Source organism: Ixodes scapularis, unplaced genomic scaffold (assembly GCF_016920785.2).
Source record: "Ixodes scapularis isolate PalLabHiFi unplaced genomic scaffold, ASM1692078v2 PGA_scaffold5__190_contigs__length_132052651, whole genome shotgun sequence".
NCBI classification, from domain to species: domain Eukaryota; kingdom Metazoa; phylum Arthropoda; class Arachnida; order Ixodida; family Ixodidae; genus Ixodes; species Ixodes scapularis.
The window spans coordinates 31,317,557-31,342,525 of NW_024609880.1; the positions used below are offsets into that span (position 1 = coordinate 31,317,557).

A 24,969-nucleotide genomic window follows, 5' to 3' on the forward strand; every position below is an offset into this window, starting at 1 on the left:
AACCCCCCAGCAGTTGTGTAGGCACAGGAGAGAAGGGAAATCCAGTTCGGCCAAGTTCGGCAGGGAGCGCACCAGCAGCTTGCCGCCATACTTCGTAAAGAGGCACTGTTTTAATGGGAAGGGAGACATAACCACCTTCGAAGTAGCTTCGGGAACATTCACCAGGTGCAGTCTGGTAATCTGTTTATTCATTTAAAATACCAATTCAATGTCTTTTTGAACAAAAAATTGGTGTCTCTGCGATGCAGCCAGAACATGGTTGACATTTAGACAATAAAATCTGTGTAGAATTTTGTTGCAGTATCAAAGGCAAGCAGAGTATACAAGCATATCCTTGCATAAACCCCATTCACTCGCCACCAATGCAAGCACATTTACTCTCAATGCGGGGTTTCCACGAAACTCCAGGTGACAGCAATAGACTGACCACACAAAGCGGTTGGTGCATGCATGCCGCCGCCATAACCTTAGTCCACGGGAGGCAGGTAGCAGTGTACAAGAAAACTTGCGCTCCGCTTGCGCAGAGCTCCAGCGAAGTTGTTGCACATGCTGAAAAACTAAAGTTCCCTTGACGCATGGCAGATGTATTGCTGTAATCAAGCGGGCTGGTGAGATCCACCTATTCCAGCCATCACAATGACGGGCACGTTACCCGCATTTAGTCACGAGCCCATCTCTTTCAAGTAGGTACATTTATTGATAACTCACTCGGACGCAACGGGAAAGGGAACACACACAAACTGGGGAAAGGCGGTCAGAGGATGTAGTCCAACTCCTGGCGCACAAAGTTGTTGCGTCCGTCGTCGGCCACCCGCGCATAGCCGGCCACCAGGGCGTCCTGTCCCCCGATGTACAGGCTGTTGTAGATCTTCCAGTACACGTCGCGCACTTTGCGTGCCGGATGAAACAGGCCCTGCCGAGCACACGAGAAGATCGGACGGTTAGTCATTCTGTTCATGCAACAGCTACCCCAACATAGTGCCATCAAATCAGAGTAGACATCAGAACAGAACCCCATGCAGAGCGCAAATTTGTCCGCTTCTTCCACAGAGGTAGCGATGATGTCGGAATGCCAAACTCTTATTAACCAATTGAAAAAAAAGAAAAAAAGTAGACATTGAGGTTTAGTTATTATCCTTTCAATCAAAGCCAATCAGGGCTCAGCGTCGTTCTGACATCACTGCAACTCCTGCGCAAGGAGCGGACGACTTGCTCTCGGCATATGCGCTCGAGGAGAGAGAAAATACTTGCAGTTCTATGTCAATCTAGCGATCAAACCGTCGTACGCAAAATTGCGTTTTATGAGGAAAGCAGTGGGCGCTAATTCCACTCTAAGCCTTCCCGGTATGCAGTGCCGTGTCAGCTTCCCCACATCCTCCTTTTGAACTTTTTTCCCTAATGTTTTTGAAGCTTTCGCGGCTGGCAAAGCATTCTCAAAGCCTCTAGGTATCCTACCCCGTAATTCTTCCGTTTAGTTTTGTATTTTTAACTGTGCGGCTACCGGAGCTCACGATCCAGATTTCCGGCAGCTGGCCACGTCACTCACTTTTTTTCCAGGCCAAATTGGAAATAGCTTCAGTAAGAATGCAATTCTGCATTAAGAAAGAACTTTCCTCCCAACGAGCAATCTGTCTTCCCCTGTACCGACTGTGGGATTCCACATTCCAACAATTTATAGCTCTACAGTAATGCCAGCTTAGAGACAAAAACAAACTTTAGTGGCTTTTAGAGAGCCTTTATACTGTGCATTTTCCCTTCTCCATGGCACTGTTAAGGCTAGCGTAGTTTCCCTGCTGTTCAGATGCCATCAAAGCTACTTTTGCTAGCTTCATCTGGTGCCTCCTTTGCACGAGAGCGCGCGTAAGAGATGCAAGACATGTTTGCATAGCAGTGCAAAGCTGCAGCGCTATGGGTCGAGGGAAGGGGGGAAGGAGATGTCGCAAATGGAAGGGATGACATAGAAGAAGATAGCTGCCATTTCACCAAGAAACTAAACATTCCTCCCCCCCCCCCCTTTTCCCCCCCGCAAAAAAAGAAACTAGTTTATGCTCTTTTCTTTCGTACAAAAATGACGCACTTGGTGATGGGAGGTTGTCCCAAACTGACTTGTAGGAAGGCCTCACTGTACTTAAATATACAAACAACTAGCTAAACTGATGTAAAGGGCCCCGAGAAGCACCCCCTTCCCCATGGCAGGATTTAGTTCTCATACAACTAAACAAATCACAAACTCGCAAAACACCATGCCCACAAATATGACCACGGTTACGACGTGGCGAGCACAATTAAAAAACAACAAAATTAACGTGCTCCTTCGATTTACTACTACTGAAACGTCCCGTATGCAAAATGCCTGCATGCGGCGTGACGCCACCTGACCCGACACCACATCACACCGTGACTCGACAGCCAATGTCACCGGATCTAATTACCTCGTCGAAACCGCTACGTCATGTGGCATCACTATTTCATCTTGTGACATCCCGTGACCTGGCGTGGAACCAGCCACATGATCGAACGACCCATTGAGGGCTCCCGCCAAATTTGGCCGATGACTGCACATTACGGCGACAGCTACACAAATGTCTCCTTGGCTCCCGTTAAAATGCATAAAAGGAGAGGTACTTACCTGCAGGCAGTACTGAAGTATCTTGACTGGCCCCAGAGCCAGCCTGAGGCCCTCGACGGCCCCCATGAAAGCCTGCACCAGGTGGGGGGAGGTCTCAAAGATGTTGGGCCAGACGTAGTTGAGCAGGTGCACCAGGGCATCCTCGCAGCCGAACCCATACACCCCAAGGGACATGTGCTGGATGGCCGCACATGCCGTCTGCCGGTGGACCAGGTCCCTGCACGTAGGGGGAACACACGCTACTTCTTTAAAAGGCTCGAGCCCCACAGTCACCTACGGGCCAGAAAAGCACTTTACCACACTACCCTACCCAAACTGGACAGAATCCAAGATCAAGAAATCCATTTTTGCATTTAGGCAACCTATGCAGATAACATTTTTGTGAAGAATAATTTTTTTTACCTTATCATTAGCTATATTTCTCGCATAGATGCTGTTGATCGGCTGTGTGCTTGCACCGCGGCAAAGTAAACGTTCGAGCATTGTTCATAAACAATGCTTTGATTACTCTAGTAAATATTCTATATCAGCACCTACAATAGACGTAACTGTATGACGAACATACAAGGGTCGTTCGAGGACGGCGGGGACTTTTTCTCCCATAGAGGAAATCGGACGAGCACGGAGCAACGTCGGTTCTTCGAAGTATTCCCCGCGTGCATGCAGGCACCGCAGCATTGTTTTGGTAGCTCTCAAATTTCTTTTTACATAGAAAGTGCTGCACTGAGAGGCTCTTGTCAGACGAACACGTCCATGTGCCTCTTTTGTCACTGGCTGCCATCCTTAGCCAAACTGTTGACACCATTTGTACACTACTATCTGTGACATTGTTCCACATACTGGGCTTGCAATCTTCTCAGGATGTTTGCTGCTTTAACTTTCTCCTTCACAAGAACCTTTAATATGCAACACTGCTTCACAGCTACAGACATATTGCTCACTTCCACAGTAGATGTGCACGCGCCGAATACGCCGTTTCGGGCGTGGGGAAATCGAGAAGGATTACATTAATGTCCTCCACACATTTCATCATGCCACACTTGCCCGGTGGCTTCTTACAAACAAAAGTCCCGGTCAACCTCGAACGACCGTTGTACTTCAACTTTTCTTCACTGTATCTATACAAGTTCGTTGTATAATACTTTACTACATAGACACATTCTGCAGCGCAATTTCTAGACCGACCGACAGCAGACGCAGTAAGCTCAAAAACGTTAGGCCACGCTTTCTGCACGTCAAAAAGGGGTCGTCGCAGCAACACACTCCTCCAACTCTTACCGCTTTCCCAACAAATGCAGCAGGGAAGTCCCCATTACAGCTACTACCTTAAAACATACAATGACCAACCAAACTAGAATATACCACCTCAATATCAGTATCTCCAACAGTTCTCTACCATCCATGTCAGCTAGCACAAGGGTTGACACTAAGACGACGTTGGTACTGGTAAACCCCGTCTTCAAGGGCCCACCATTTCCCCGCTGTTCGTGACAGGAATGTGCCAGAGGGAACGAGAAACAGAACCATGGGGTAAAGTCCCAGAGACTCTGGTCATTGCTGTGGGAAGCCGCCCTCCTCCGAGTGCAACCTGCCCTGCCGGCGACCGGCACGGAACTGGACGTATAAATCCGGAACGGGTTCCGGTGCCGTCGGAAGTGCGGGTTGACCTGGTTGGGGCCGGATGCGTCGTGGTAACCATATTCTCGCGGTTCCACAACGTCCGGCTTCCAAGGGTGCGTCCACCACGCAAAGTTCTACGGACGGCTGTTCTTTCGCACTCGGTGTCCACTTTGTTGTGCCAGGATGTCGAGGCTGGCGTAGTTCCAGCAGTACTCTAATGCTGCCAGAACTATTTCAGCAAGTGTGGGGCTTCGTTTGGCATCTTCTTCGCATTAGAGCGCGTGTGAATGAGATGCAAGACAAAGCCACGTAATCTCGCAGCAGTGCACGCCGCAGCACCGTGGAAGCTATGTTGGCCTCGGCAGTGTAGCACAAACAAACTTTGTGCGAAGTGTGGTCACAACTGGGCTAGACAAAGTGCAATATTAGCTGGACTGCCACTCTTGGTAAGTTTATAAGGCTTAATCCATAATTCTTCTAGGCTGCTAAGTTGCACAAAAAGAAACTACATGAATGTAAAAAAAAAGAAAAAACATGCCATACACATGAAACCGTACGTCCCGTGTTTCCTCACCTTCGCAAAGATGTTCTGCACAACTTAGCAAATCAGTATTGATAATGATCAATATAAAACCAGCCAACCCCTTCTCAAGCTTTGCTAAATATATCACCGGTGAAAATGTCTACTGCGCCGATAGATGCGACTAGAAGTAGAACCGACTTTGGGCAGGCCTGAGCAGACACAGCTCAAGCCTCTAATACAGAAGTCTCAAACACGCGGCCCCCCGACTCACTCTGGATGCGGCCCGCAGGCAACCGGCTACAAGCCCTGTTTCCCATGTCTCGAGCACTAGAATGGCCATGCGCCATAGTGATGTCATCTCATAGATTCTTTTCCACTCAAAAGTAGCTCTGCTATTTTGATGTATTAAGATGGTTTATACTTATCTGTGTTCATTTGCTTTTTGCTTCCCTTTATTTTATGCTTCCCAGCTTTTTCTCATGTTAAACACCTGTAAAACAATTCCACTATTAGGCTGCAAGTGCGAGGTCTTCGTTGAAGGATGCGTCTCGGCTACGCGAACTTTCAATGAGCAGGAGCAACTGCCAAACATAAAGCTACGAGCTTGGGATTCTTGTGTTCAATATCGCCATTAAAAGACAAGTATCTTTTCAGAGTGTTGTAATAAAAATTGTCAGGAAAGCAAGACTGATAAAATAACTGATTGTTTTTCCAGAGACATGTTGAGCTTGGTTAATTCCTGAATGAATTGAGCAATGAGAACAGCAGTATAGGGTGTTTTCATTGACATCATTATGTCCACCATTTTGATGTAATAAGCTCTCCGGCGCGTACCGGAGGCGACCATTCCAAAGATGCATCCGACACCATAGAATATGTAGTGCACAAAGGCCTATGGGTTTTATAGGGCTGACATCTAACAACGAAACGGCAGATTGACGTCAAGTGAAAACACCACTCGTTCATTCTATTAAAAATGCTTTCTCATTCTATTAAAATGCGAGCACGTTGGTGGGGCAGTGCCATTTTAATTCTTGTTTCACATCAGGTCAGGATCGAAAGTAGTCATATAAATCAATCAAATCTAAAGATGTCACTGGCAACACTGTGAGTTTACAAAAAGCATAGCACCAGGTCTCTTGATGGGGGAAAACAGCTCAGAAAACACGGACTACGAAGAGGAACACACACGACAGGACAATGCTGTGTGTTCCTCTTCGTAGTCCGTGTTTTCTGAGCTGTTTTCCCCATCATGTATAATGTCAACCAACTGGCCCAGTTCTCCACCTTATTACCAGGTCTCTTCTGCTTGAATTATTTTGACTCCCCCCCCCTTTCCGCCTTATGTCGGCACTCGACCTTTACAGGGTGGATAATCTGGCTGGCCCTCACACTCAAATGAGTTTGAGACCCCTGCTCTGATACACACAAACTTTAATTTCTAAGGCTAAGCTAAAACTGGTGGAAAGCAGTAAAGAATTAGTTTTAGTTGCGCTCATTCCTACTTTCTAGCAAAATTTCTAGCTCAAACCACCAAGATCGCGATGTCGTTTCTCGCCGCCTCGGGATTACTTTTCGCGTGTCGGCGGAGCGGGACGCCAAACACGCGTTCCATCGCATCGTACCGACGCCCGGCACGCACCTATCCATGAGGGCGTCCTCGAGCAGGGGGGTGACGGCGTAGATGTAGTCGCGGCCCATCTCCCCGATGTACTCGAAGAGGAACGAGAGTGACTTGAGCACCCCGTTCTGGACGTTCAGCTCGGGCACACGGTACTCGTTCATCAGGGCCGGCAGCACCGTGAACGGGGAGCACGTCTCGGCCACGATGGCGATGGCCACCGTGGTGCACACCCGGTTCTGGCGCTCCTGTACCCGCAGGTTGTTCAGCAGGGTGGCCAACACGTCGTGGGGCCCGATGGCCTTGGCGATGTAGCCGAAGGTGTTCACGGTCGCTCGCCGGATGGCCTTCTTGTGGGCCTTGAGCAGCTCCAGCAACTCGAAGCAGATGCGCATCCACTCCCGGGCCGGCACGTACTCGGCGCCACGGTCGGCGATACGCCCCACCAGGTCGATGCAGTTCTCTTGCACCTGAAATCGAGGGTTTATGCACTTGCGGTTCCCAAGCCACTTTGGGGCAATGGCCTCTCGAGCTTTTATTCTCTCGTATAAGCAAGTTGAATTTCATTCTCTCGTATAAGCATATTGAAATCTAAGGTTATGAAGTCCAGTCGGTTATATATTAACCTTCTGCTAATTTTTAAGTTTACCTAAACCCTAGTCTACAATTATGGTATCAAAATAGTGAGTTTGGCTAGTTGGTTCCCTTACGCACCAAACGGGCCAAAAAACGGGAACAGAGTGAAGACACCTCGTGTCGTCTTCTTCACTCTGTCTGTCTTTTGCCGCTTTTAGTGCATCAAAACTGTGCATTACATTTATGTGCAGTGCTTAGTTTCCTTCAACTCAAGCACGGATACACAAAGACTGCTTGTCGGAAACCGATAACTTGACACCGAAAGACACAAAACCCGCGAGAAGCAAATAAACCCAGACAAAGCGAAACCCCACCTTCTCGTGCCTGTTCTTGAGAATGGGGGTGAGCCGGGGCAGCAGGTCCTTGATGGGGGGCGTCATCTTGTGCATGCCGATGACGTTGACGATGCCCTTCAGGGCCCCCAGGATGGAGCCCAGGACCTCGGGGTACTCTTCTCCCAGGTACTCGTAGAGCACAACCCCCAAGTGGCCCATGAGCTTCTCCTCCTGGCAGGTCTTCATGACCACCGCAATGCGGGAGATGAGGTCCGCCGCCTGCTGGCGCACCTTGGCCGACTTGTTGTTCAGCCGCCACAGGATGGTGCCGCAGATCTGGGGCAGGTACGCCTTCACGCGCTTGCCCAAGGCGTTCACTATGGTGCCGAAACCATTCAGCATCACCATGTCCTGTGCGGGGTGAAGGCAAGGCTCTTTAGATTATTGTTGTTCAATATAGCAACAATACTATAATATGAAGTACACTACACTTTAGTACAACACTACCCACAGTGTATACTACGATCAATCACTATGGTGCCGAAGCCATCCGGCACCATTACGTCCCGAAAGAGGAGAGGCGAAGCTCTTTATATTACGATTATTCACTACAGTCACTACACTATACTGCAATACTATACTTAATATGACAACTCACTTAGAATATGTGCAAACACATGGTTGTTTTACTGCTGTTCTGCCTGTTGACACCAGATTGAAGTCGTCTTAAAGCGAGAAGCACGAAAGCTTCTTTGTTATAAAAGCACCATCGCTTTGAACATCTGTTTAACAGCAGTAAAAACCACAGACACAAAACTCTGGCCTCGAAATGTGCTTCCACGGCACAAACACTTGCGCTAGAAAAGGATGTTTTGAGGTCAGGTGCACGTGCTAACTAGCGCTCATAGCCTTTGTTGCCCCGTCGGCTTAATGGTGGACAGAGTATAGACCCTCCCACTTGAGTATTTTTGACACAATCTACCATTCATGTTCGCTAACAAAGGGTTTGACCTTGAAGAGATGATGGGTATTGGTGTGCCCCACTGTTCGAGGACCCATGCCTTTCCCGCTGTTTGCAAGAGGAATGTGCCAGAGGGAACGAGAAACAGAACCACGGGGTTAAGTCCCAGAGACTCTGGTCGTTGTTGTGGGAAGCCGCCCTCCTCCGAGCGCAACCTGCCCTGCCGGCGACCGGCACGGAACTGGACGTATAAATCCGTAACGGGTTCCGGCGCCGTCGGAAGTGCGGGTTGACCTGGTTGGGGCCGGATGCGTCGTGGTAACCATATTCTCGCGGTTCCACAACGTCCAACTTCCGTGGGTGCGTCCAGCATGCAAAGGTCTACGGAAAACTGTCCTTCAATCACAATTCTCAAAGACCAGAGTGCAACATTGGATGGAAAGGTTGCTCTTATTGCAGTTTTCTTCTGTGGAACTAAACTTATCATTCTCCTTGACTGTGCTACAAAGTGCTACCGTAGTTGCACAAAAAAAAAAATTGTATGAAGGTGAACAAAATGCGGGACAAACATGTGTAAAGCAGCCATGATGTACCCAATAACAAAACATTCACTGACTGAACAAATGTAAGTATATGTCCTGTCTTTCTACACCTTAGTGACTGAATGACTAAACAACATTGAACTGACTGAGAAAACGGCAAAACCAACCAGCCCCTTATCGAGCTTTGCCATATGTATTAACAATGAAAATGCCCAAAGTGCCGATAGGTGTGACACATAAGATTGACTTTAGGCAAATCCGAGCGGACAAACTTTTAAGCCTCCAATACAAATGCTCTTTAATATCTAGGGCTAAAAGGCATCCTTCCAAGCTGAAATTAAAACAAAACAGCAAGGAGATGCAACCGTGTACTGTTTTTCTTCATTCCTCTACTGCAAAGCAGGCATTCTCAAATATTTACATTCCAAGGAACCTCCATCTCTCAACGGCTGCTGTAGAAGGGTTCCTGCCCTTCTACAGCACGAGCATGGTTCTGATGCTTTCGTGAAGCAATGTGTATCTTGATGTCAAGCTTGCCGCCGTGGGAAACGCTCACACATCACAGGCGCACATGGTACAGAATTTATACTTGTCAGCTTTCCGCGAAGTGACAAAGCACGGAAACTCAGTCGCGTATGATCTCAGAAATACTTGCAAGTACTTCTTCTTGGCTTTTTAAAGTGCCATCGATCGTTTCAACAGATCAGTGGTTCCAACTTAACTCGGGGAAACACAAAGACTAGTTTGGCTTTCTGCACCTCACTCGACAACCTGACAAAGCCCACTGAAGTCCAGCGCACCATGGTCATATACGCCGTGTTCCAAAATGCGCTCTAACTTCAGGAGTAGAGGTTTCGTACCTAGGCATTTGAAAATCTACCCTTGTTCTACGCTACTGCTCCGAGTTGTCACGTGGTAACCTGCCAGAGTAACCTAAATTTACTCTCGAGTAACTCGCAATGACACACGCGTGATGATTATAGCAAAACGGCGTCATAAAAAAAAAAAAAAAAAAAAACACTACGGCGGATACTTTTTGGGAGATTTGAGGTCGCGTCCGTACAATCGGGAGATGTGATCAAAATTCGGGAGGCTCCCGGACAATTCGGAAGAGTTGGCAGGTATGTGTGAACCAACCTCGAAGGAGCAAACGGCCTCACCTCAGTGGTCTGTTCCTGGTAGGCGTAGAGGATGCCGTCGATGAGCTGCTCCTCCAGCCGCGAGTCAATGTCGGTGGCCCCCAGGTTGCCCAGGATCTTCTCTATGGTCTCCATGACCATCTTGCGGTACTGCTCGTTCTCATCCTTCAGGTCGTCCACCACTCGGTTCACTATTTCTGCCGCTCCCACTTTGTTGGCGATCTCCACCGTTGTGTCCACCAACTGCGCACATGCCGTTCACGCTCTCTTACCGGCTCCCATAGAAGCGTCTCCGTATGGTTAATGAGTACAAATACAGCTGCAGTTAGCTTATAGACAATCTATACTTCGGCTCACTATAACCTCGCAAACGCCGAAGACTGTGGTCCCAGTGAGCCAATCGGTGCGTCGCAGAGAAACGAGTGACTATACTCTATCTTCTCAGTTAGGTGCGGTGCTGTTGAAGCCACAGACGATAGAGAGAGAGAAAAGCTGCTTTTGTACGAAGTTGCTCTTAGCCGAGTTACGACGAAACGAAGTGTAGCGGGTACCTTATAATTGTAATTTACAAGGACCAACTTACAGGTTAGCACTAATGACTTGTCAACTTTTCTATACTCAATTTCCCCTTATGAGGCACCGCAACAGATGCACGAGCCCCCGCAGCCGGTCTACAGCTCGAAGCGTGTCGTGCGAGCTTCTGGTTGTCTGGTGTGGTACATCATAAGGTGAAACAATGTATAATTCAGAGCTCAGCATAAAATTCTGATCAAATTTGAATAGCAAAACTAGATGGAATTTCCGCACGCCACAAATGCAACCAATAAAATCTCGACTGTCAATGACGACAAGAAACAATTTCAGTGTCTGAAAGCCAGGGAAATACAAAGCTTTAAAATCCAGAAATTTCTCCGCAGCTTGTTGAATTTTGGCAAACATTAAGCAAAAACCTCTGACTCGGCTAACATTCGCCAGCAAGTGCGAGAATGTTTGCAGCAAGGTTTGCCGCATTGACCAGAAGGAGCAAAGTGTGGCCACTTGCCTGTCGGTAGTTTCTCCGGTCCAGGGCCATGCGGTGGTTCCAGAAATGCTTGAAGAAGTGCGGCAGCACCTCCTCCTTGATGTACTGAGGCTCCACACCGTCCGTGGCACAACATTGCTTCACCACCTTCAGCACAATCTTCTTCATCTCCTCGTCTGGAGACTGAAACTCTCGGATCAGGATGAGCATCACTTCCCTCGTGTAGTAGTTGGCGTATTCGGCGTCCATCAGCGGGATCAGGTAGCCGATAGCCTTGAGGAAGGCCGCCAGGCCCTTACCCCTGTGCGTGCGGATGCCCTTCCAGAGGGGCTTGAGCACCGAATCGAACGACTCGATGCCGTAGGGCGTGGCCGCCTCCGCAAGCGCGGCCAGCGCCAAAGCCGTGATGGTGCGCACCTTCTGCTGCTCGTCCACCAGCCCGTGCTCGATGATCTCCACCAGGGCGCGCAGGTGAGGCAAGATGGCACAGCCCATGAGGATGGCGATCTGCTGGACGATCTTGATGCCCGTGTGGCGGGCCTGCCACGACTTTTTGCTGCGGCAGACCGCCTTGAGGAACGGCAGCAGGGCCGGGATGCCCAGCGCCGAAGCCACCACGGCGAAGGCACGGGCCGTCGTGTTGCGCACATACTCGTCGATGTTGTCAATGTCCGGCCGCATGGTCGAGATCATGGTGGCCAGGCCGGCCGCCTTGGCCAGGTTGGAGATGATCTCGCGGCCCTCCACGCGGGCGTAGTAGTCCTCGTCAATGAGCAGGGGCTCAATGACTACGAGGATCTTGTGGACGTAGGGTCGCACCAGGTCGTCCAACTTGTAAAGGACCCGGTCGATGACCTTGACCAGGAGGTGGCGCTCCTGGTCTTCAAGGGTCGGGGACATGAGCAGGGGCAGGATCTGGTTGAAGAGGGCCCCTGCCCCGAGCTCCCGCGCCTTGTCCGTGATCTGGCGGAGGGCTGCCTTGCGCATGGGCGGCGTCCCATTCTTGATCTTCAGCAGGAGCTTCATGATCTTGCGCTCCTTCTGCTCTTCGGGGCTGAGCAGCTCCTCGTCCACTTCGGCTAGCAGCTTGTCGAAGTACTGCAGGTCCTCGGGCTTCAGCGGGGGCAGGTTGCCCTTGGGCTGGCTGTCGGCCATCTTGACGGGCTCCTCCTTCTGGAAGAAGAAGCCGGGGCCTCCGCCAGGCATACCCGTCGTTCCGCCTAGAGGCGTCGGGGTGGCAGTCAGCTTGCGGGCCGGCGTGCGGATAGGGATGTAGCCCGCCGGCGGTTGGAGCACCTTGTAGCCTGGCGGGAACATGGCGTCCAGCTCTTCATCCGTCAGGGGGCGGTTGCGCTCGTCAATCTCGCGCTCCCACCGGTAGGCCTGCACGTGCGACAGGGATTAGTGGACCGCATGAACTCCGCGAGAGTTGGCTGAGTGTACACTGCATAAGGTTTGCACGTCTCATTCAACTTGAGCTTCGCAAGATGACTGTGCTCATCTAAACACCAACACATGCACCAACATGAACTATTTTGATTAAAAGTAAGGATAATTATTTTACAGATACAAGGGTGATTTTCTAGAAAGCACCAGAAGCAAGCAAATCACTTTTGATGGCTAATAAAGCCTCTTTCTATTTGTAAATTTTCCCTGTTCCACGGCTAGTCATGCTGGCTTTAAACAATGCGCTAGATCAAAACCCTTAGACACCACCACTTACTTCCCCCCTATTCATTCGCACGACAGAGGAAAGGTCCGTTGTGCCAATACGGTATAATGCCGCCGGCTCCTAACACTGCAGTGGATCGAATTTCCATACAATGCCACCTCCGTCGCTCCAAACTCGCCGCTGGAAGCGTCGTGGTTTGCAAAATCCAAAAGAGGGGTCCCACCTGCAGCTGTTCGGGCGTCATTGCCATGAGGTGCCCCGGGGTCGGGGTGGCCATGGCCATGGCCTTGGCCCCTGTGGGGGTCACCCCCGACGGGGTCATGACCGAGGTGGGGGTCATGGAGGAGGGTGTCTGGGGGGTCTGGCTGCCCATCTGCGACGAGGGGGTCTCGTCCCAGCGGGACCGACGCTTGGAGGCACTGGGCGTGGGCGTGTCCTGGATCAGATCCGCGCCCCCCGTGCGGTCCGTGCGGGGCGTCTCCGCCCAGCCGCTTCCGTGCCCGGGGGTCTCTGCACGCGGAGGGAAGGAAACATTGGGGCTTTGTGTTGCAAAGCAAATGAAGGCTATAAGTAGGGTTCGGTGCTTTTGGTATAGACCGATGAGACGCCCCGGTCTTTTGAACGCCCGGCACGTGCGCCGTGCCTTCTGCGGTGCTATGGCCACGTGCATGTACAAGTGCTCGAGACGGCAGAGCATTGCCAAAAGTAGGGAGCTTGCGCTGGAGGCACGGCAACTGAAGCTCCTCCCTTCCATTCTCATCTTGTTGGTGACTATAACGAGGCTTCTGACGTCCCACATCTGGGGTTTTTTTTGCTGGCGTTGCTGCTCTAACAGTTGAAGGCTGACACACACTCGCAACCAACTGCGGCACGACTGGTATTTTAAACCGCCTACCACCGCCATTGCAGTTGCGCGGCCCAGCGTAAGCGGTTGCGAGCAGCTCAAAAACTGCTTGCGTTGTACAGTCATATCTCGTTATTGCAAACGTCATTATAACGAATTTTTAAAATTTACAAACATTTCGAAAATCTCCTTCCCAATGCCTATTAGTTTCAATGCAAAAATACTTCGGTACTATGAATTTTAAAATGCCAAATATTTCGGAATAATGCGCATAATTTAAATGCTCTTGTATGTGAACAATACCTCAGTTTTACAAATTTATATTGCAAGAAAAAAAAAAAAAAATCCAACCGAAAGCAATCATGGCTAGCGAAAATAATTTCAAGTTACAACATGCGCATTTTGCCCGCTCGGCGGCTCCCGAAAGCCACCGAGCGGCCGCCGAAAGCCACCACATGCTGACCATCATCATCATCGTCGAAGATCGACCAGGGAAAAAGATGCGCACTAGGCCTGACCGCCTAACCTCGCATTTCTCTCCTTCACGCAGGCTGTTCAGCATCAGCGAGTTGTGCACATTTCTTGGAAGGTGCGACGATGCGACCGGGGCTGTCCATGGGAAGGTGGACGACAGAAAATCGTTTGTCCTGCAATATTTGTGCTGCACCAACCAGATGATGATGTCAGATTTCTTCCATTACCTGTGCCGTGTACCGCGTGAGCAATGCCTGTGTCACCGTCTACGTCGGGCCCTCCTTCCCGTAGCATTTGTGCTGGACCTTTTTTTTCAATAAATATGTCATGTCATTTTTTTGACTGAAACTTGACAAACACTGTGCCATCAAAAACCTGCAGCCTTTCCACTCAGCTTAAGGAGGAAGACCAGCAAAGCTGTACTACGGTGGGATGACCTCAAGGACGACGCCTGGAGGATGACGTCTAGGGCGACCTCAAAGACGACGTCTAGGACGACCACGAGGACGACTTTTAGGACGACGCCTAGAGAAATTCAGCCATTCCACTCTGGCGAAAATCAGAGTGGAAAGGCTGGAAAGGTTGCCGCCACCTATGAATGACGGCGGCAACCAGACAACCAGCAAGCCAGTTGTCTGGTAGCCACCGTTGCTTACAGAGGTGGTATCCTGTCCAGAGTATTGTGTCGAGATTTATTTGTCCACGGACACAGAACTGGGGAAACTAGCCCTTAACAGCTCCGTCGTAAAAACGAGCTTCTACAAAAAGCAATGGGGTGTCTCTTGGAGGCTGCCGCACACGGCAGTTCACTCACCCCTCTCTGTCTTGGGGGTCTCGTCCCAGCGATTGCGCCTGGCGCTGGGGGTCCCCGGTGCCCCGCCCCCCTTCTGGCTGCCCCCCGGCGTCTCGTGGCCGGGGGTGGCGTGGCCGGGGGTGGAGGCGTGCGCTGGCGTGGGCTCCCACATGCGGCTGCTCGAGTAGCCGGGGGTGGCCCCGGGCGTCTCCGAGCCCTTGGCCCGGCCGGGGGTCTCGTCCCAGCGGATCTGGGACGGCGTCTGGGACGACTGCGGGGAGAGGAAGGGCGCTCTGCTTGAGCTGCTTGGCTCTCTCGCTCCGTTCGCGATCGGCTCCTTTTCTGTTCTAGTACTGATATTGTAGCTTCTACCCTACTCGAGCTCTCGTGTAAAATTAAGTAAATGCAGACTATGCACTCTGAAATAGTAGGTAAGAGTTCTTTGTGAAAAATTCTGCTATACTGACACCGTTCAAAAAAAAAAAAAAAAAAAGTTGCTGACTGAAATATGCTTTTTCGAGCAGTTTGCTTCATCCTCACGATTGTCAGTGTACTAGTGGAACTGAAAATGCACTTTTAAGCTTAGTAATCGAAAAGTTCACTACTGAAAAGTAGGTAATAATTGAATATCAAACGCTGTAAATTTTTTGAAATGGGTCCTTCGGCAGAAACTAATACAACATCAAATAATTGTTCATTGCGACGCATATTTTTCGTGGGAACGATTTGCCACTTTCTACCCAGACACCAAAATACCAAAATGATGTTTCCAAATTCCCCGACTTTTTCAGGTTTTCCCCGAATATTTTATGAAATTTTCCTGGACGGCTCCCAAGAAATACAATGTCAGAACTGCAGCTCTTATGGAGAAAAAACTGAATCCTATGAGCTTTTTAGTCAATTGTTTCATATTTTTTGTTGAATAAATGTTTAGTCTTATATAAAACACTGGGCAAACATATTGGTGTGAGCACAAGGAGAGCGAATAGTCTCAGTGCGCACGTTTAAAGAGGATGCAATTTGCATACAGACAAGACTTTTTTCTGAGCAAGATTTGCGTCTGCAGGCCGGTGGAGTTGCATGGAATGTGTGCCACACTAGACACAAAATAGCTTGCAGTCACTCGGAAAAAGGAAAGCCGAATTTCCCTGACCGATGCCAACTGGGATGAAAATTATGCGACGTTTCCAAGCTCGCCAAATTATACAACAATTCCCCGTTTTCCTGGTGGACTAAAGGTTTGATCGAAAGACTCGGGCAATAAACCTGAACGACAGCCTAGGCCAATAATATAATCAGGGAGCACCCACCTCCGCAGCGTCCCAGCTCGACTTCTTCTTTGCTGCCTGGGGCGTCTCCTCGCCAGACTGGTCCCAGCGCCTACGCTTGGCTGGAACGAGACAAAAACTTCCATAAGACACAGGGGGGAACAGGGCTAGACCACAATTCTAAATCTGCTCCCCTCCCAAATCCCTTCTGGAACCAGGGGCTAGAGAGAGCCAAAGCTCTAAACAACTTACATAAGTAGGTTCGCCAACGTTGTGCAAATAAAGAATTGTTTAGCATACTACGTCGTCAATTCTTGCGTCAAATGTTTGCTAAGACATCTGCATATTTGGCACGTAAAAGCAGCCATTGGAGAAGCGGCTCGCAGTCAAGAAACTAAGGTGAGACCAGCCTTGAAAGTCGCCCACATTTCGTTCTTCCCACCCAATGCCTGCGCATTGTCTCAAGAACGAAGTGGGTCAGAAGATCACTAAACAGCAGTAATGAAAACCCGAAAATGAGGAACAAAGTTGCTCCTAACCAGAGACCAATGAAAAAAGGAGCGAAGGTAGAAAAAATGCAATCAAGACCAAATGCCCGCCACCGCGGTTGGCTCGGGGTCGATGACACCGTGGCCTCGCAGTAGGACACAGGGTCTCGACCCAGAGTAATAATAATAGTTCATTACTACCGTTACTGTTGCCATTATGTACCATCATACAGAGTCGGAGGTAATAGAAGCTGGCCCGGCTTAGTGCTATCCGAAAAGGGTAAAATTCCACGAGCAGTGCTTCCGGCAGGCTCTTCCACGAACCCGACTCCTACACCGCGACAATAAGAAATGTGGCAATCCGTTCCAAGCTCTTGAAGGGCTCAAAACCGAAACCCCCCGCGTGGCCTTTGTGCTGCCCTGGCCTGTTCGTGCCGCCCCGGCCTGAACGCAGCTGGGCCGGCTCGTGTTGCCGCACTTGGTACAAACCATTGTGAAATAACAGTTAAGTTTGCGGCAATCCGTACACTCCGCCACACTGTTAACGCGAACGAGCCATCGCCGGTTTTGTCCGTTTCTCTCTCAGTGTTGAAGGACTGTTATCAAAACTACTATAATGGTAATGGTGGCAAATGCTCAATTGGGGTAGTGACCCCAGCAGTGAAGTGTGATACCCAACAGTACCATTTCGTAGCAAAATGCAAAAAAGTCCTGAGGTAGTGTTCGCGCTTAAAGTGTCCTGCAATGTACAAGGGGATGGCGTGCTCTTACCGGGGGCCGCCTGCTTGACTGCCTCCCCATTGGAAGGCACCGACTGGAGGTCCCCAGACTTGGCCTTGTCGGCCAGCTTGCGGCGCAACTCCGCCTAGCAAGAGGAAAAGAACACATGCAGCAACATTAAGTTGGGGGATGCTGCTTGCCCCAACCTCCTCCTAGCAGTCTGCACACCCCAAGCGTGTCGTCACATTCAATGCAACTCGCAAACTGCCCAAATACCTATGTGCATGCACAGTACATAAAAAAGGGCTGCGTGTTTGGTCATTCTGTTAATGCATATAAACGCGGTTGCTTTAAAGGGTCATCGATGGCAAAAAGTGTTTTGCAGCGAAATAAAATTTTATTGATATACTTTCAATGTTTTGCAAGTCTTTCGACCATAGGATTATCACCGTGGTGATCATGCAATTTTACTGCACGGACAGTGTGGGTGTGGCAACCGTTGGTGGCACTGCACTGGCTGTCATGGTTATTGTCACCGGTTTTGTTGCTCTCGACGGTGTTGCCACCGTCTTCTGATTTGTATGTTATGCAGAGCAACAGTTTATGTAGTTAGAAATATGCTACATAGTCCATGCAACCTAATCAGGAAACGCCTCACACAAAGACAGAATCGGTGGCGGTGCTGTTGTGGGTAATCAGGATTTTGGTGTTGCTCACGAGGTGTAACCCGAACGAATCGCGCATGTAGTCGATAAACCACGAATTCCGTTGCACGTTCACAGTAAAATTTCCACGTGCAGCCTCAGCGCGCCACCAAAAGCGGGTGCCCATATTTTGGTGACATTCGGAAAGGTGCAGGCTAAATGACACGTGCGGAAAGAAGCTGGGTTCTCCACGAAAAGAGATTATGTCACACCGTTGTCTCTTTGTGACATTGCGCACGCTTCCCTTCAGCATCGGTTCGATACAAGGCCTCTGCGCTGAATTATCTGCGCCACCAAAAGAGGAAAAGCACGCTTTCGCGCCCTCTCCACTCCTCATTCTGTGCGCTCCTTCTACGACACCCATTTCTGCTCCTGTTGTTCTTTCCCTTTCCACTCTTCTTCGCTCGGCACGCTTTCTTACACCACCTGCTTTTGCTCCTCCCGTTCGTGCGTGCCGAGTTCGTAGCTCAGTCGGCAGTGCGCTCGGCCTTCGTGCCAGTGACCAGGGTTCAATTCCTGACACCAGTTGCCATCCTATTTCAAGATTGTTTGGCGGTTACGAACTGACTGACCTTCACATTTCATGCTTACGCGGCTCCCGACGTTGGTTGGCCCAATAAAGCTTCTGCTTTAAAAAGATGCAGTAGAGCTTTGATGAGGCTATAGTTTGTATCACTCTGTGTGCAACCAAAGCCGAAGCTACAACACAAGCATGCTGTCTGGACGAGCACATATGCTCAGTAGATAGCTCAAAGTCTAGAGCTCACTCTTGCAGCATCTGCTACACCATACGTAAAGTGAAACAGGGTATAATTAACAGCAGAATATAAAACAAAAAATAAACATAGAAGATTTATGGCAAATTGGTAAGCAATTATGATGCATACGTGAAACGTTTTATCATCACAAACGTTTAGCGATACTCCAAGTTTCCAAACGCCTACTTTCACGACATTCTTTATTAGATAGTTTTAAGTGATGGTGAACCGAAATTTGAATTTCAAAAAACAATGCAGGAGCTGTAGGCGGAACGCTACAAACCTTACAACATCACTCGTAAGGCGGTATCTCCAATCAACTGCCGTATTTTTGGAAAAAAAAGGTCGAGATTGAACGAGGCAGACGAGGCGCGTGACGTCCCAAGATATCTCGTTTCCTCCTCTCTTTGCTTCGCCCCCTCAAGCCGGCGAAACGGAGAAGACGCGAGGCCGTTCCCTCTCCTTCTCGGAGAAACAAGATGTAAACATATCCGTGAAATGCGCCTCCTTTTCTTGAAAAAATATGGTCATCTGTTCGATATATCGTTGTACAAGTGATGTTTTGATGTTTGTAGCGTCCCGTTGCACGCTTTTGCCGCCATGCTTCGTGGAATCCAGATTTTGGTTCAGCATCCCTTTAACGCATATCATGTGTACATTTGATGGTTGTTCCTAGAATGAAGCGATGCTGACACTAATTGAGCTGATAAACCTGGCGATCTTCAAGAGCCTTCCACTCTCTCAAGCTCCTTGCCCCCAATTACCACAGTTGGTAGAGCTCCTCCTCGCTTACCCCTCTTGGTCACATGACCTTTCCCTTGACCAATGAGCGCTGAGCAGCTTGCTCCTCCTCTCCCACTCAATAGCGACGATAATCAGTGTCTAGCCTCGCGGCCATGCTTTCATCCAGGCTTCACTTTTATTCGAGCTTCACTAAATGCCCAACACCTAGCCGAAGAATGTTTCACATTAAAACAAGCAAACATGCACATGACAAGTGAACGGACAACAGAACTATCACTGCACCGTACAACATAAAATGCCTAAAATCACATTTTTCTTTAGCTATCTCTATTTCTTGTCTTTAGGCACCAACAACTCTAAGCCTACAATTTGCATGCTGTCCCCTAATATCTTAACTCATTAGCCCATCTTTAGCACTACCGAACTGTTCAGGCTCAGTAGGGCCCACTTGGGTTCACGCAATACATCCTAGAAGGCCTGCTGATTATGTCGTCGTCGGTAGATCCTTGACACAGCCCGAACGGCAAACACGCCGAAGACGCACTAGAGCACGCCGCAAAGTTAAAGGCACCAGCATCTTGGCGTCGCCACAAGCCGGCATTGCGCTCGTAAGATGCCGCGAGAGATCTGTGTGGCGGCGAGGATGCAAGCTAGACAGTGCTGCGTGGGTCCATTCTTATTGACTGACAGGACGAGAACATCGAGGCATGTCTTTCGAATGCCTGGCCTCCGGCACACACCCCATGCCTTCCTCCGAGCTTTGGCTGTACGCGCGCTCGATGCGCATGACACACCGGAAACGTCGGCGTGCAACGAAAGAGGCCCACCTGATCTTTGTTGAGTGCCTGCTCCTGCATGATGACCGTGTAGGTACGAGACTTCATGTCAGGCGTCTTGCCCCCTGCAACAGCACAAAAAAAGCAGAGACGGCTCTCGAAAATCAGTGAGCTGCTCCGGCGGAAAGAAATACTCGCGGGGCCCGTGCACCCAACCTCCCGCCCACCCTCTGGCCCCTCCCTCCCCTCTCCCAAGATACTTCCCCACCCCCGCAGAGAAACGAAACGGACAAAAGCTCTTTGGTCGCGGAAAAAAGAAAAACGAAAAAGGGGGCCCACGTGGACGTCGGCCGGGCCCCTTTGCAACGGGGACGAGGCGAGGACCCCTCGAGGGCACCCTAAGGTCCTGAATCCCACCGAGAAGACACGCCGGAGAGACATCCCCAGAAATCAAGGCCGACGAGCTGCGGCCCCGACGTCGCGGCTAGGTAAGTCAGTGGGCACAGCGGACCAAAGCGACACATTCCCTTACCCAAGCATTAGTTTTTGCGGCATAAGTTGTTCATCTGAATGACTAGAGGTTATTTTTTTAGCAACTTTTGGCCGCTGCCTCGTTTTGTCCACCAAACAAGCACCATTGTGATGCCGGACAGGTTGCTGGCGAAGATTTGCCCGCAGACAGAGCTGCCCGACGGAATAATAAGGTTTACGCTCCGTTCACCACCGAGCCGACGGTGCCGCGGAAGTTGCACGCTCGTCGGACTGGTCGCACATTGCTCTTCTGCCGCGCAATTGCGTCCCGCCTGCACGTGCACGCAAGGTGGGGCGGTGAAAGGGAGGCAGTCGATCGGTCCAGCGAGTGCGTGGCTCTCCCTGCACCGTCGGCTTAGGGGGCGAGCGGAGCATGGCAGGCTCTTCCGTAACGTGCCCCAGGCGTGACTTTCCGGGGGTGCCCTCGGAGTGGTGCCGCGTCCCCGCCGGAAAGAAACGTGGGCCGGCGCCCGGGCATACGTACGTGTCTGGGGAGGACGGCCAACTCTCTTCCGGGGTCATCCTCTAAACAAGCGATGCTGGCAGGACGCAACAAGGAGCGCCACTTCCTAAAAATACCTCGGGCTCATTAGTGCCTCCCCCCTTCCGGTCGCCCCACAACACAACCACCCGTTGGCCCGCACCAAAAACATGCCTCCTTTGGTATGGCAGCCTGCAGCGCATCTCCGACCGGTGCATTTGGCGTTCCGTACCACCCGCACGTCGAAAGCAGTCCTCAAGTCGCGATGAACAATGCCGCGGGAGCTCGGCCCGTTGCTCTGCCGGACGTCACGATCCCAGTGGTTAGAGTGGAGGACGGACACGCAACAAACGAATTATGGCTTGCAAACATTAATTAAGTTTCCTCTTTCAGTATCGATGTGTCGTCATTTTTTTCCCTCTTTCGCTTAAATTTAGCACACAGTAAAATCATTTTCTGTCCGTTATACTTTTGTAGAGTCCACTCGTTTGTTACGGTCGTTTATGTTAATGTTGAATTCTGCACTTCCTGCACTTCCTGCACACAGCTGACCATTGCAGGGATTTGAGCAAGGAGGTAAGAAGCTTCTGGGAGAGTGACCAAAACAGCTGTTGGGCCAGCTCTCCTTTTCGTCCAATAGCGTCTCTAGATTTCGGTCATCGTTAGGGGCATGTCCCTCCACACTCCCAACTTCACTTCTGGTAGACTTGTGTCACCTTCAGAAGCTTCTTACCTCTATGGGTCCGAGGATTAGTCAAGCTGCACAGTGCAGCTTTTTTTTTCTCGTATTTTCCCCCTCCCCAAACTTGACGAAAATAAAGTTTATTACTGTTATCACTAAATTCCGGCAAAGACGAAGAGTGATTTGGAGCGTCACTGCTGTCCCGGCGTCCCAACTTCAAAATGCCGAAGCTTTGCGGACCGTCAAGATGGAGAGCGACCCACGGCAGACGGGTGTTTGCCTCATCTCCCTCTGCTGCTCCACTACCAGGGGGGATCGCGATGGGCAAGGGCACGACACCGGCATGGCGTCGTTTGCGGAAGCGGAGGTACCAAGAAAGAGGAAGCGTTTAAGGCACCGATCGGATGAGTGTTCCAGGTGCCGTACCTCTGGTTCGCCCCGTTCCACCAGGGGGGCAGCCCAACCCCAATACATACCCTTCTCGAGGAACACGCGCGGGGCTGCCCCCAATCCCGACCCCGCCCCGCACTCTTCTCTGATCCTTACAGCCCAGCCTGTCAGCCTCGTGGGGGGCCCCCTCGACGGGATGCACCGCACACCCGCGAATCTCTTCCGAAACGCCGCGCAGTTTCCGCAAATTAGTGAGGGAACGGTTTCCATTACACAACAAATGATAAGGAGGACCATTTTTCTTAAGTGGCGTTTCGACACCAACTCAATTCTTTAGGCCTCTTCCAGAATACAGTTGCCCCGTTCACCTCTCTTTAGCGCTGTCCCTTTCTTTGGTATGATTTGGAATCCCATATACTAAGAAACACGGAGGCCCTGAAGATAGCCCTATGTTTGCACCAGAAGGAGCGACTAAAAATATAACGTTTCTGTGTTCCTGCCAAGGTAACTGCACCTGCAATAATGTCACACGATCGTGTCGTTATGCCCGTATTCCACCTGCTAGAAGGGCTCCAATTGTGAACCAATTTCCAAAACTGCCCGTACATTAAAACCTTTGTAGGCCCTCAATCTCGATCTACTACTTGTTCATGCGCCAATGTTATGAAGCTGTGACGATGCGGGGAAATTGTGACTGCTACATCGTTGTCCGATGTTTTTCATACTTGACGAATGTCGGCAGCGAGTTCGGATATGAAAGACTAATTTGTAAGAGAGGTAGCAGCTGTTGGCAAATATTAATAAAACAAATGCAAGAGACTTCACCACGAGCTTGTGGCTAAAAAGCTAAAGTAGCGTGCCTTTGCAACAAATATTGCGGCACTACAAAGCTCACGCTCATGTTGTACTGTCCCGCCACATGTCGCGAAGGTGCGCCACAGCCCCGCGGGTTTTTGCACGTTTCAGAGTGTAAGGCCAAGCAGAGAGGACAAATGCCTTGTTGTCCATCACGCGCACGTGGGGGGGGCCAAGGACGAGAACTTCCTTTCGCGGGTGGGCGGTACACTCCGATTTCGTGCCCCCTCTTCACTCCCCCCACCCCAGAGAGCCCCCACCTAATCTTTCTAACAAAAAGCTGTGCCCCAGTAGCCCAGAGACGGAAACTCTGCCGCAGCCGTGGCTTGAAGGAGGAGGGAAAAAATTGAACGACAGGCATTAGTCAAAGGCCAGACGTGCTCCTGCGCACGCCTCTCTTCTAGGGGACCCAGCCTGCCCTCCCCCAACAGCAGGCGACGAGCCTCGAACCAGAAACGCGAGGGCATATACACCCTCAAGGGCCAGTTCCTCCTCATATTACCCTAGGGAGGGCACGCTAAAGCAATAAAATGTTCTCCCAGCACTATAGCACCTCTGCATAAGAAAGACTGGGATAGAGAAGCAAAGTTGTAGTACACTCGCAGTACTGCAACAGTCACATGTGGTGCTGATATATACTTTGATGAGAGGAAATTGACATCACTATACTGACAAGTTTGACTGTGCCACATTGTCCAGTGCCTGCTGGCACCTTGTAAATGTGAAATAGGCTTACCCATTCACTTCACTGTACCATTACATACGTATCTACATATCTCTAAAAGTGCACGCCCCGTTTTTCTCTACCGTAGCTCCGCCGAGAGCGTGGATCGAAGCAACTAAACCAAAAAAAATCCACATGGAAACCCTTCAGTTTTAAGACCAAGAGCAAGCATTGATTTAAGGTAAGAAGACTAAGGACTGTACGTTGCCGCCGCCATCCTCGGCACATGTCCGGTTGGGAGAGTGCAGGCTGTGGCCTCGAACCGGCCCGGAATCGCTCCAGACCGGCCACAACAGATCAACCGATCCAAGACATCATCGACGGGAGCCCGAAGAGCAATCTCAATGGTCTGCCTTGGAGTCAATCCATTCACACATTACGCTTTCCCGAAACAATCCTACCACACCACCCCTGTGGCAACAAGGATCTGATAAAGCCAGCAGCTTAATGGACAAACTGCTTATTTTTCCAGATCCATCGATCATAGTGTCTGATCTCTTATTGAACATGTTGTCTAATGTGCCACCGAGGTGGTTTGTGCAGCTTGGCACGAGCAGGGAGGGTTGGTGGCCATGCCACGGCTGGGAACATATGGAGCTAAACCTTGCACCGCAACACCCTTCCTGATTTCGGACCCCACCCCTTTCGATCTAGAAGAGCATCATACCGGCATGCGGTCGCACAACCGATACCACACGATGCTCGTAAGAGGCTTCCAGGATGGCAGTTCTAATTTGCTGACCAAATTACTCATCCACAGCATAAACAAATGCTGCCACTCCTTAGGGCCACGTCTGGCTGTCTAAACATTCCAATTTGCTTCTGCTTCGGTACAAGCCGGCAGATTCGAGTGCCCTCTACAAGTCGGCAGACTTGAGACTGCCCCTCGTTTCCCATGTCACTGCACCAGAGCCACCGAGACCAAATCAAAGCGAGCAGCGAGAGAAACGGGCGGGCCCACCGTACCATCTGCAAAGGGATCCACGCGCTCGGGAGAGATCATGAGTTTCCGCCGCTGCGCCCGGTACTGGTCCTCGCGGTCCGCAATGCGGGGCACCCGACGGTCCGCAAATGGATCGTAGTCCTGCGATGGAAGCG

General features: G+C 50.4%; 1 protein-coding gene across 2 annotated transcripts in view; it reads right to left on the reverse strand.

Moving 5' to 3' along the window:
* Positions 1-675: 675 nt before the first annotated feature.
* LOC8033823 (splicing factor 3B subunit 1) overlaps positions 676-24,969 on the reverse strand; it is a 28,104-nt gene continuing 3,810 nt past the window's right edge. The window contains exons 4-15 of one of the 2 annotated variants that reach the window (XM_029984720.2): positions 24,838-24,955; positions 20,260-20,333; positions 17,278-17,371; positions 16,061-16,140; positions 14,772-15,021; positions 12,863-13,149; positions 10,989-12,350; positions 9,968-10,189; positions 7,344-7,715; positions 6,415-6,863; positions 2,630-2,846; positions 676-913 (exon numbers count right to left, since the gene is read on the reverse strand). In XM_029984720.2, coding sequence (XP_029840580.1) covers positions 755-913; positions 2,630-2,846; positions 6,415-6,863; positions 7,344-7,715; positions 9,968-10,189; positions 10,989-12,350; positions 12,863-13,149; positions 14,772-15,021; positions 16,061-16,140; positions 17,278-17,371; positions 20,260-20,333; positions 24,838-24,955 — 3,684 coding nt within the window. In that variant the 3' untranslated portion in view covers positions 676-754. The other variant, XM_040217745.3, reaches the window with a different exon arrangement.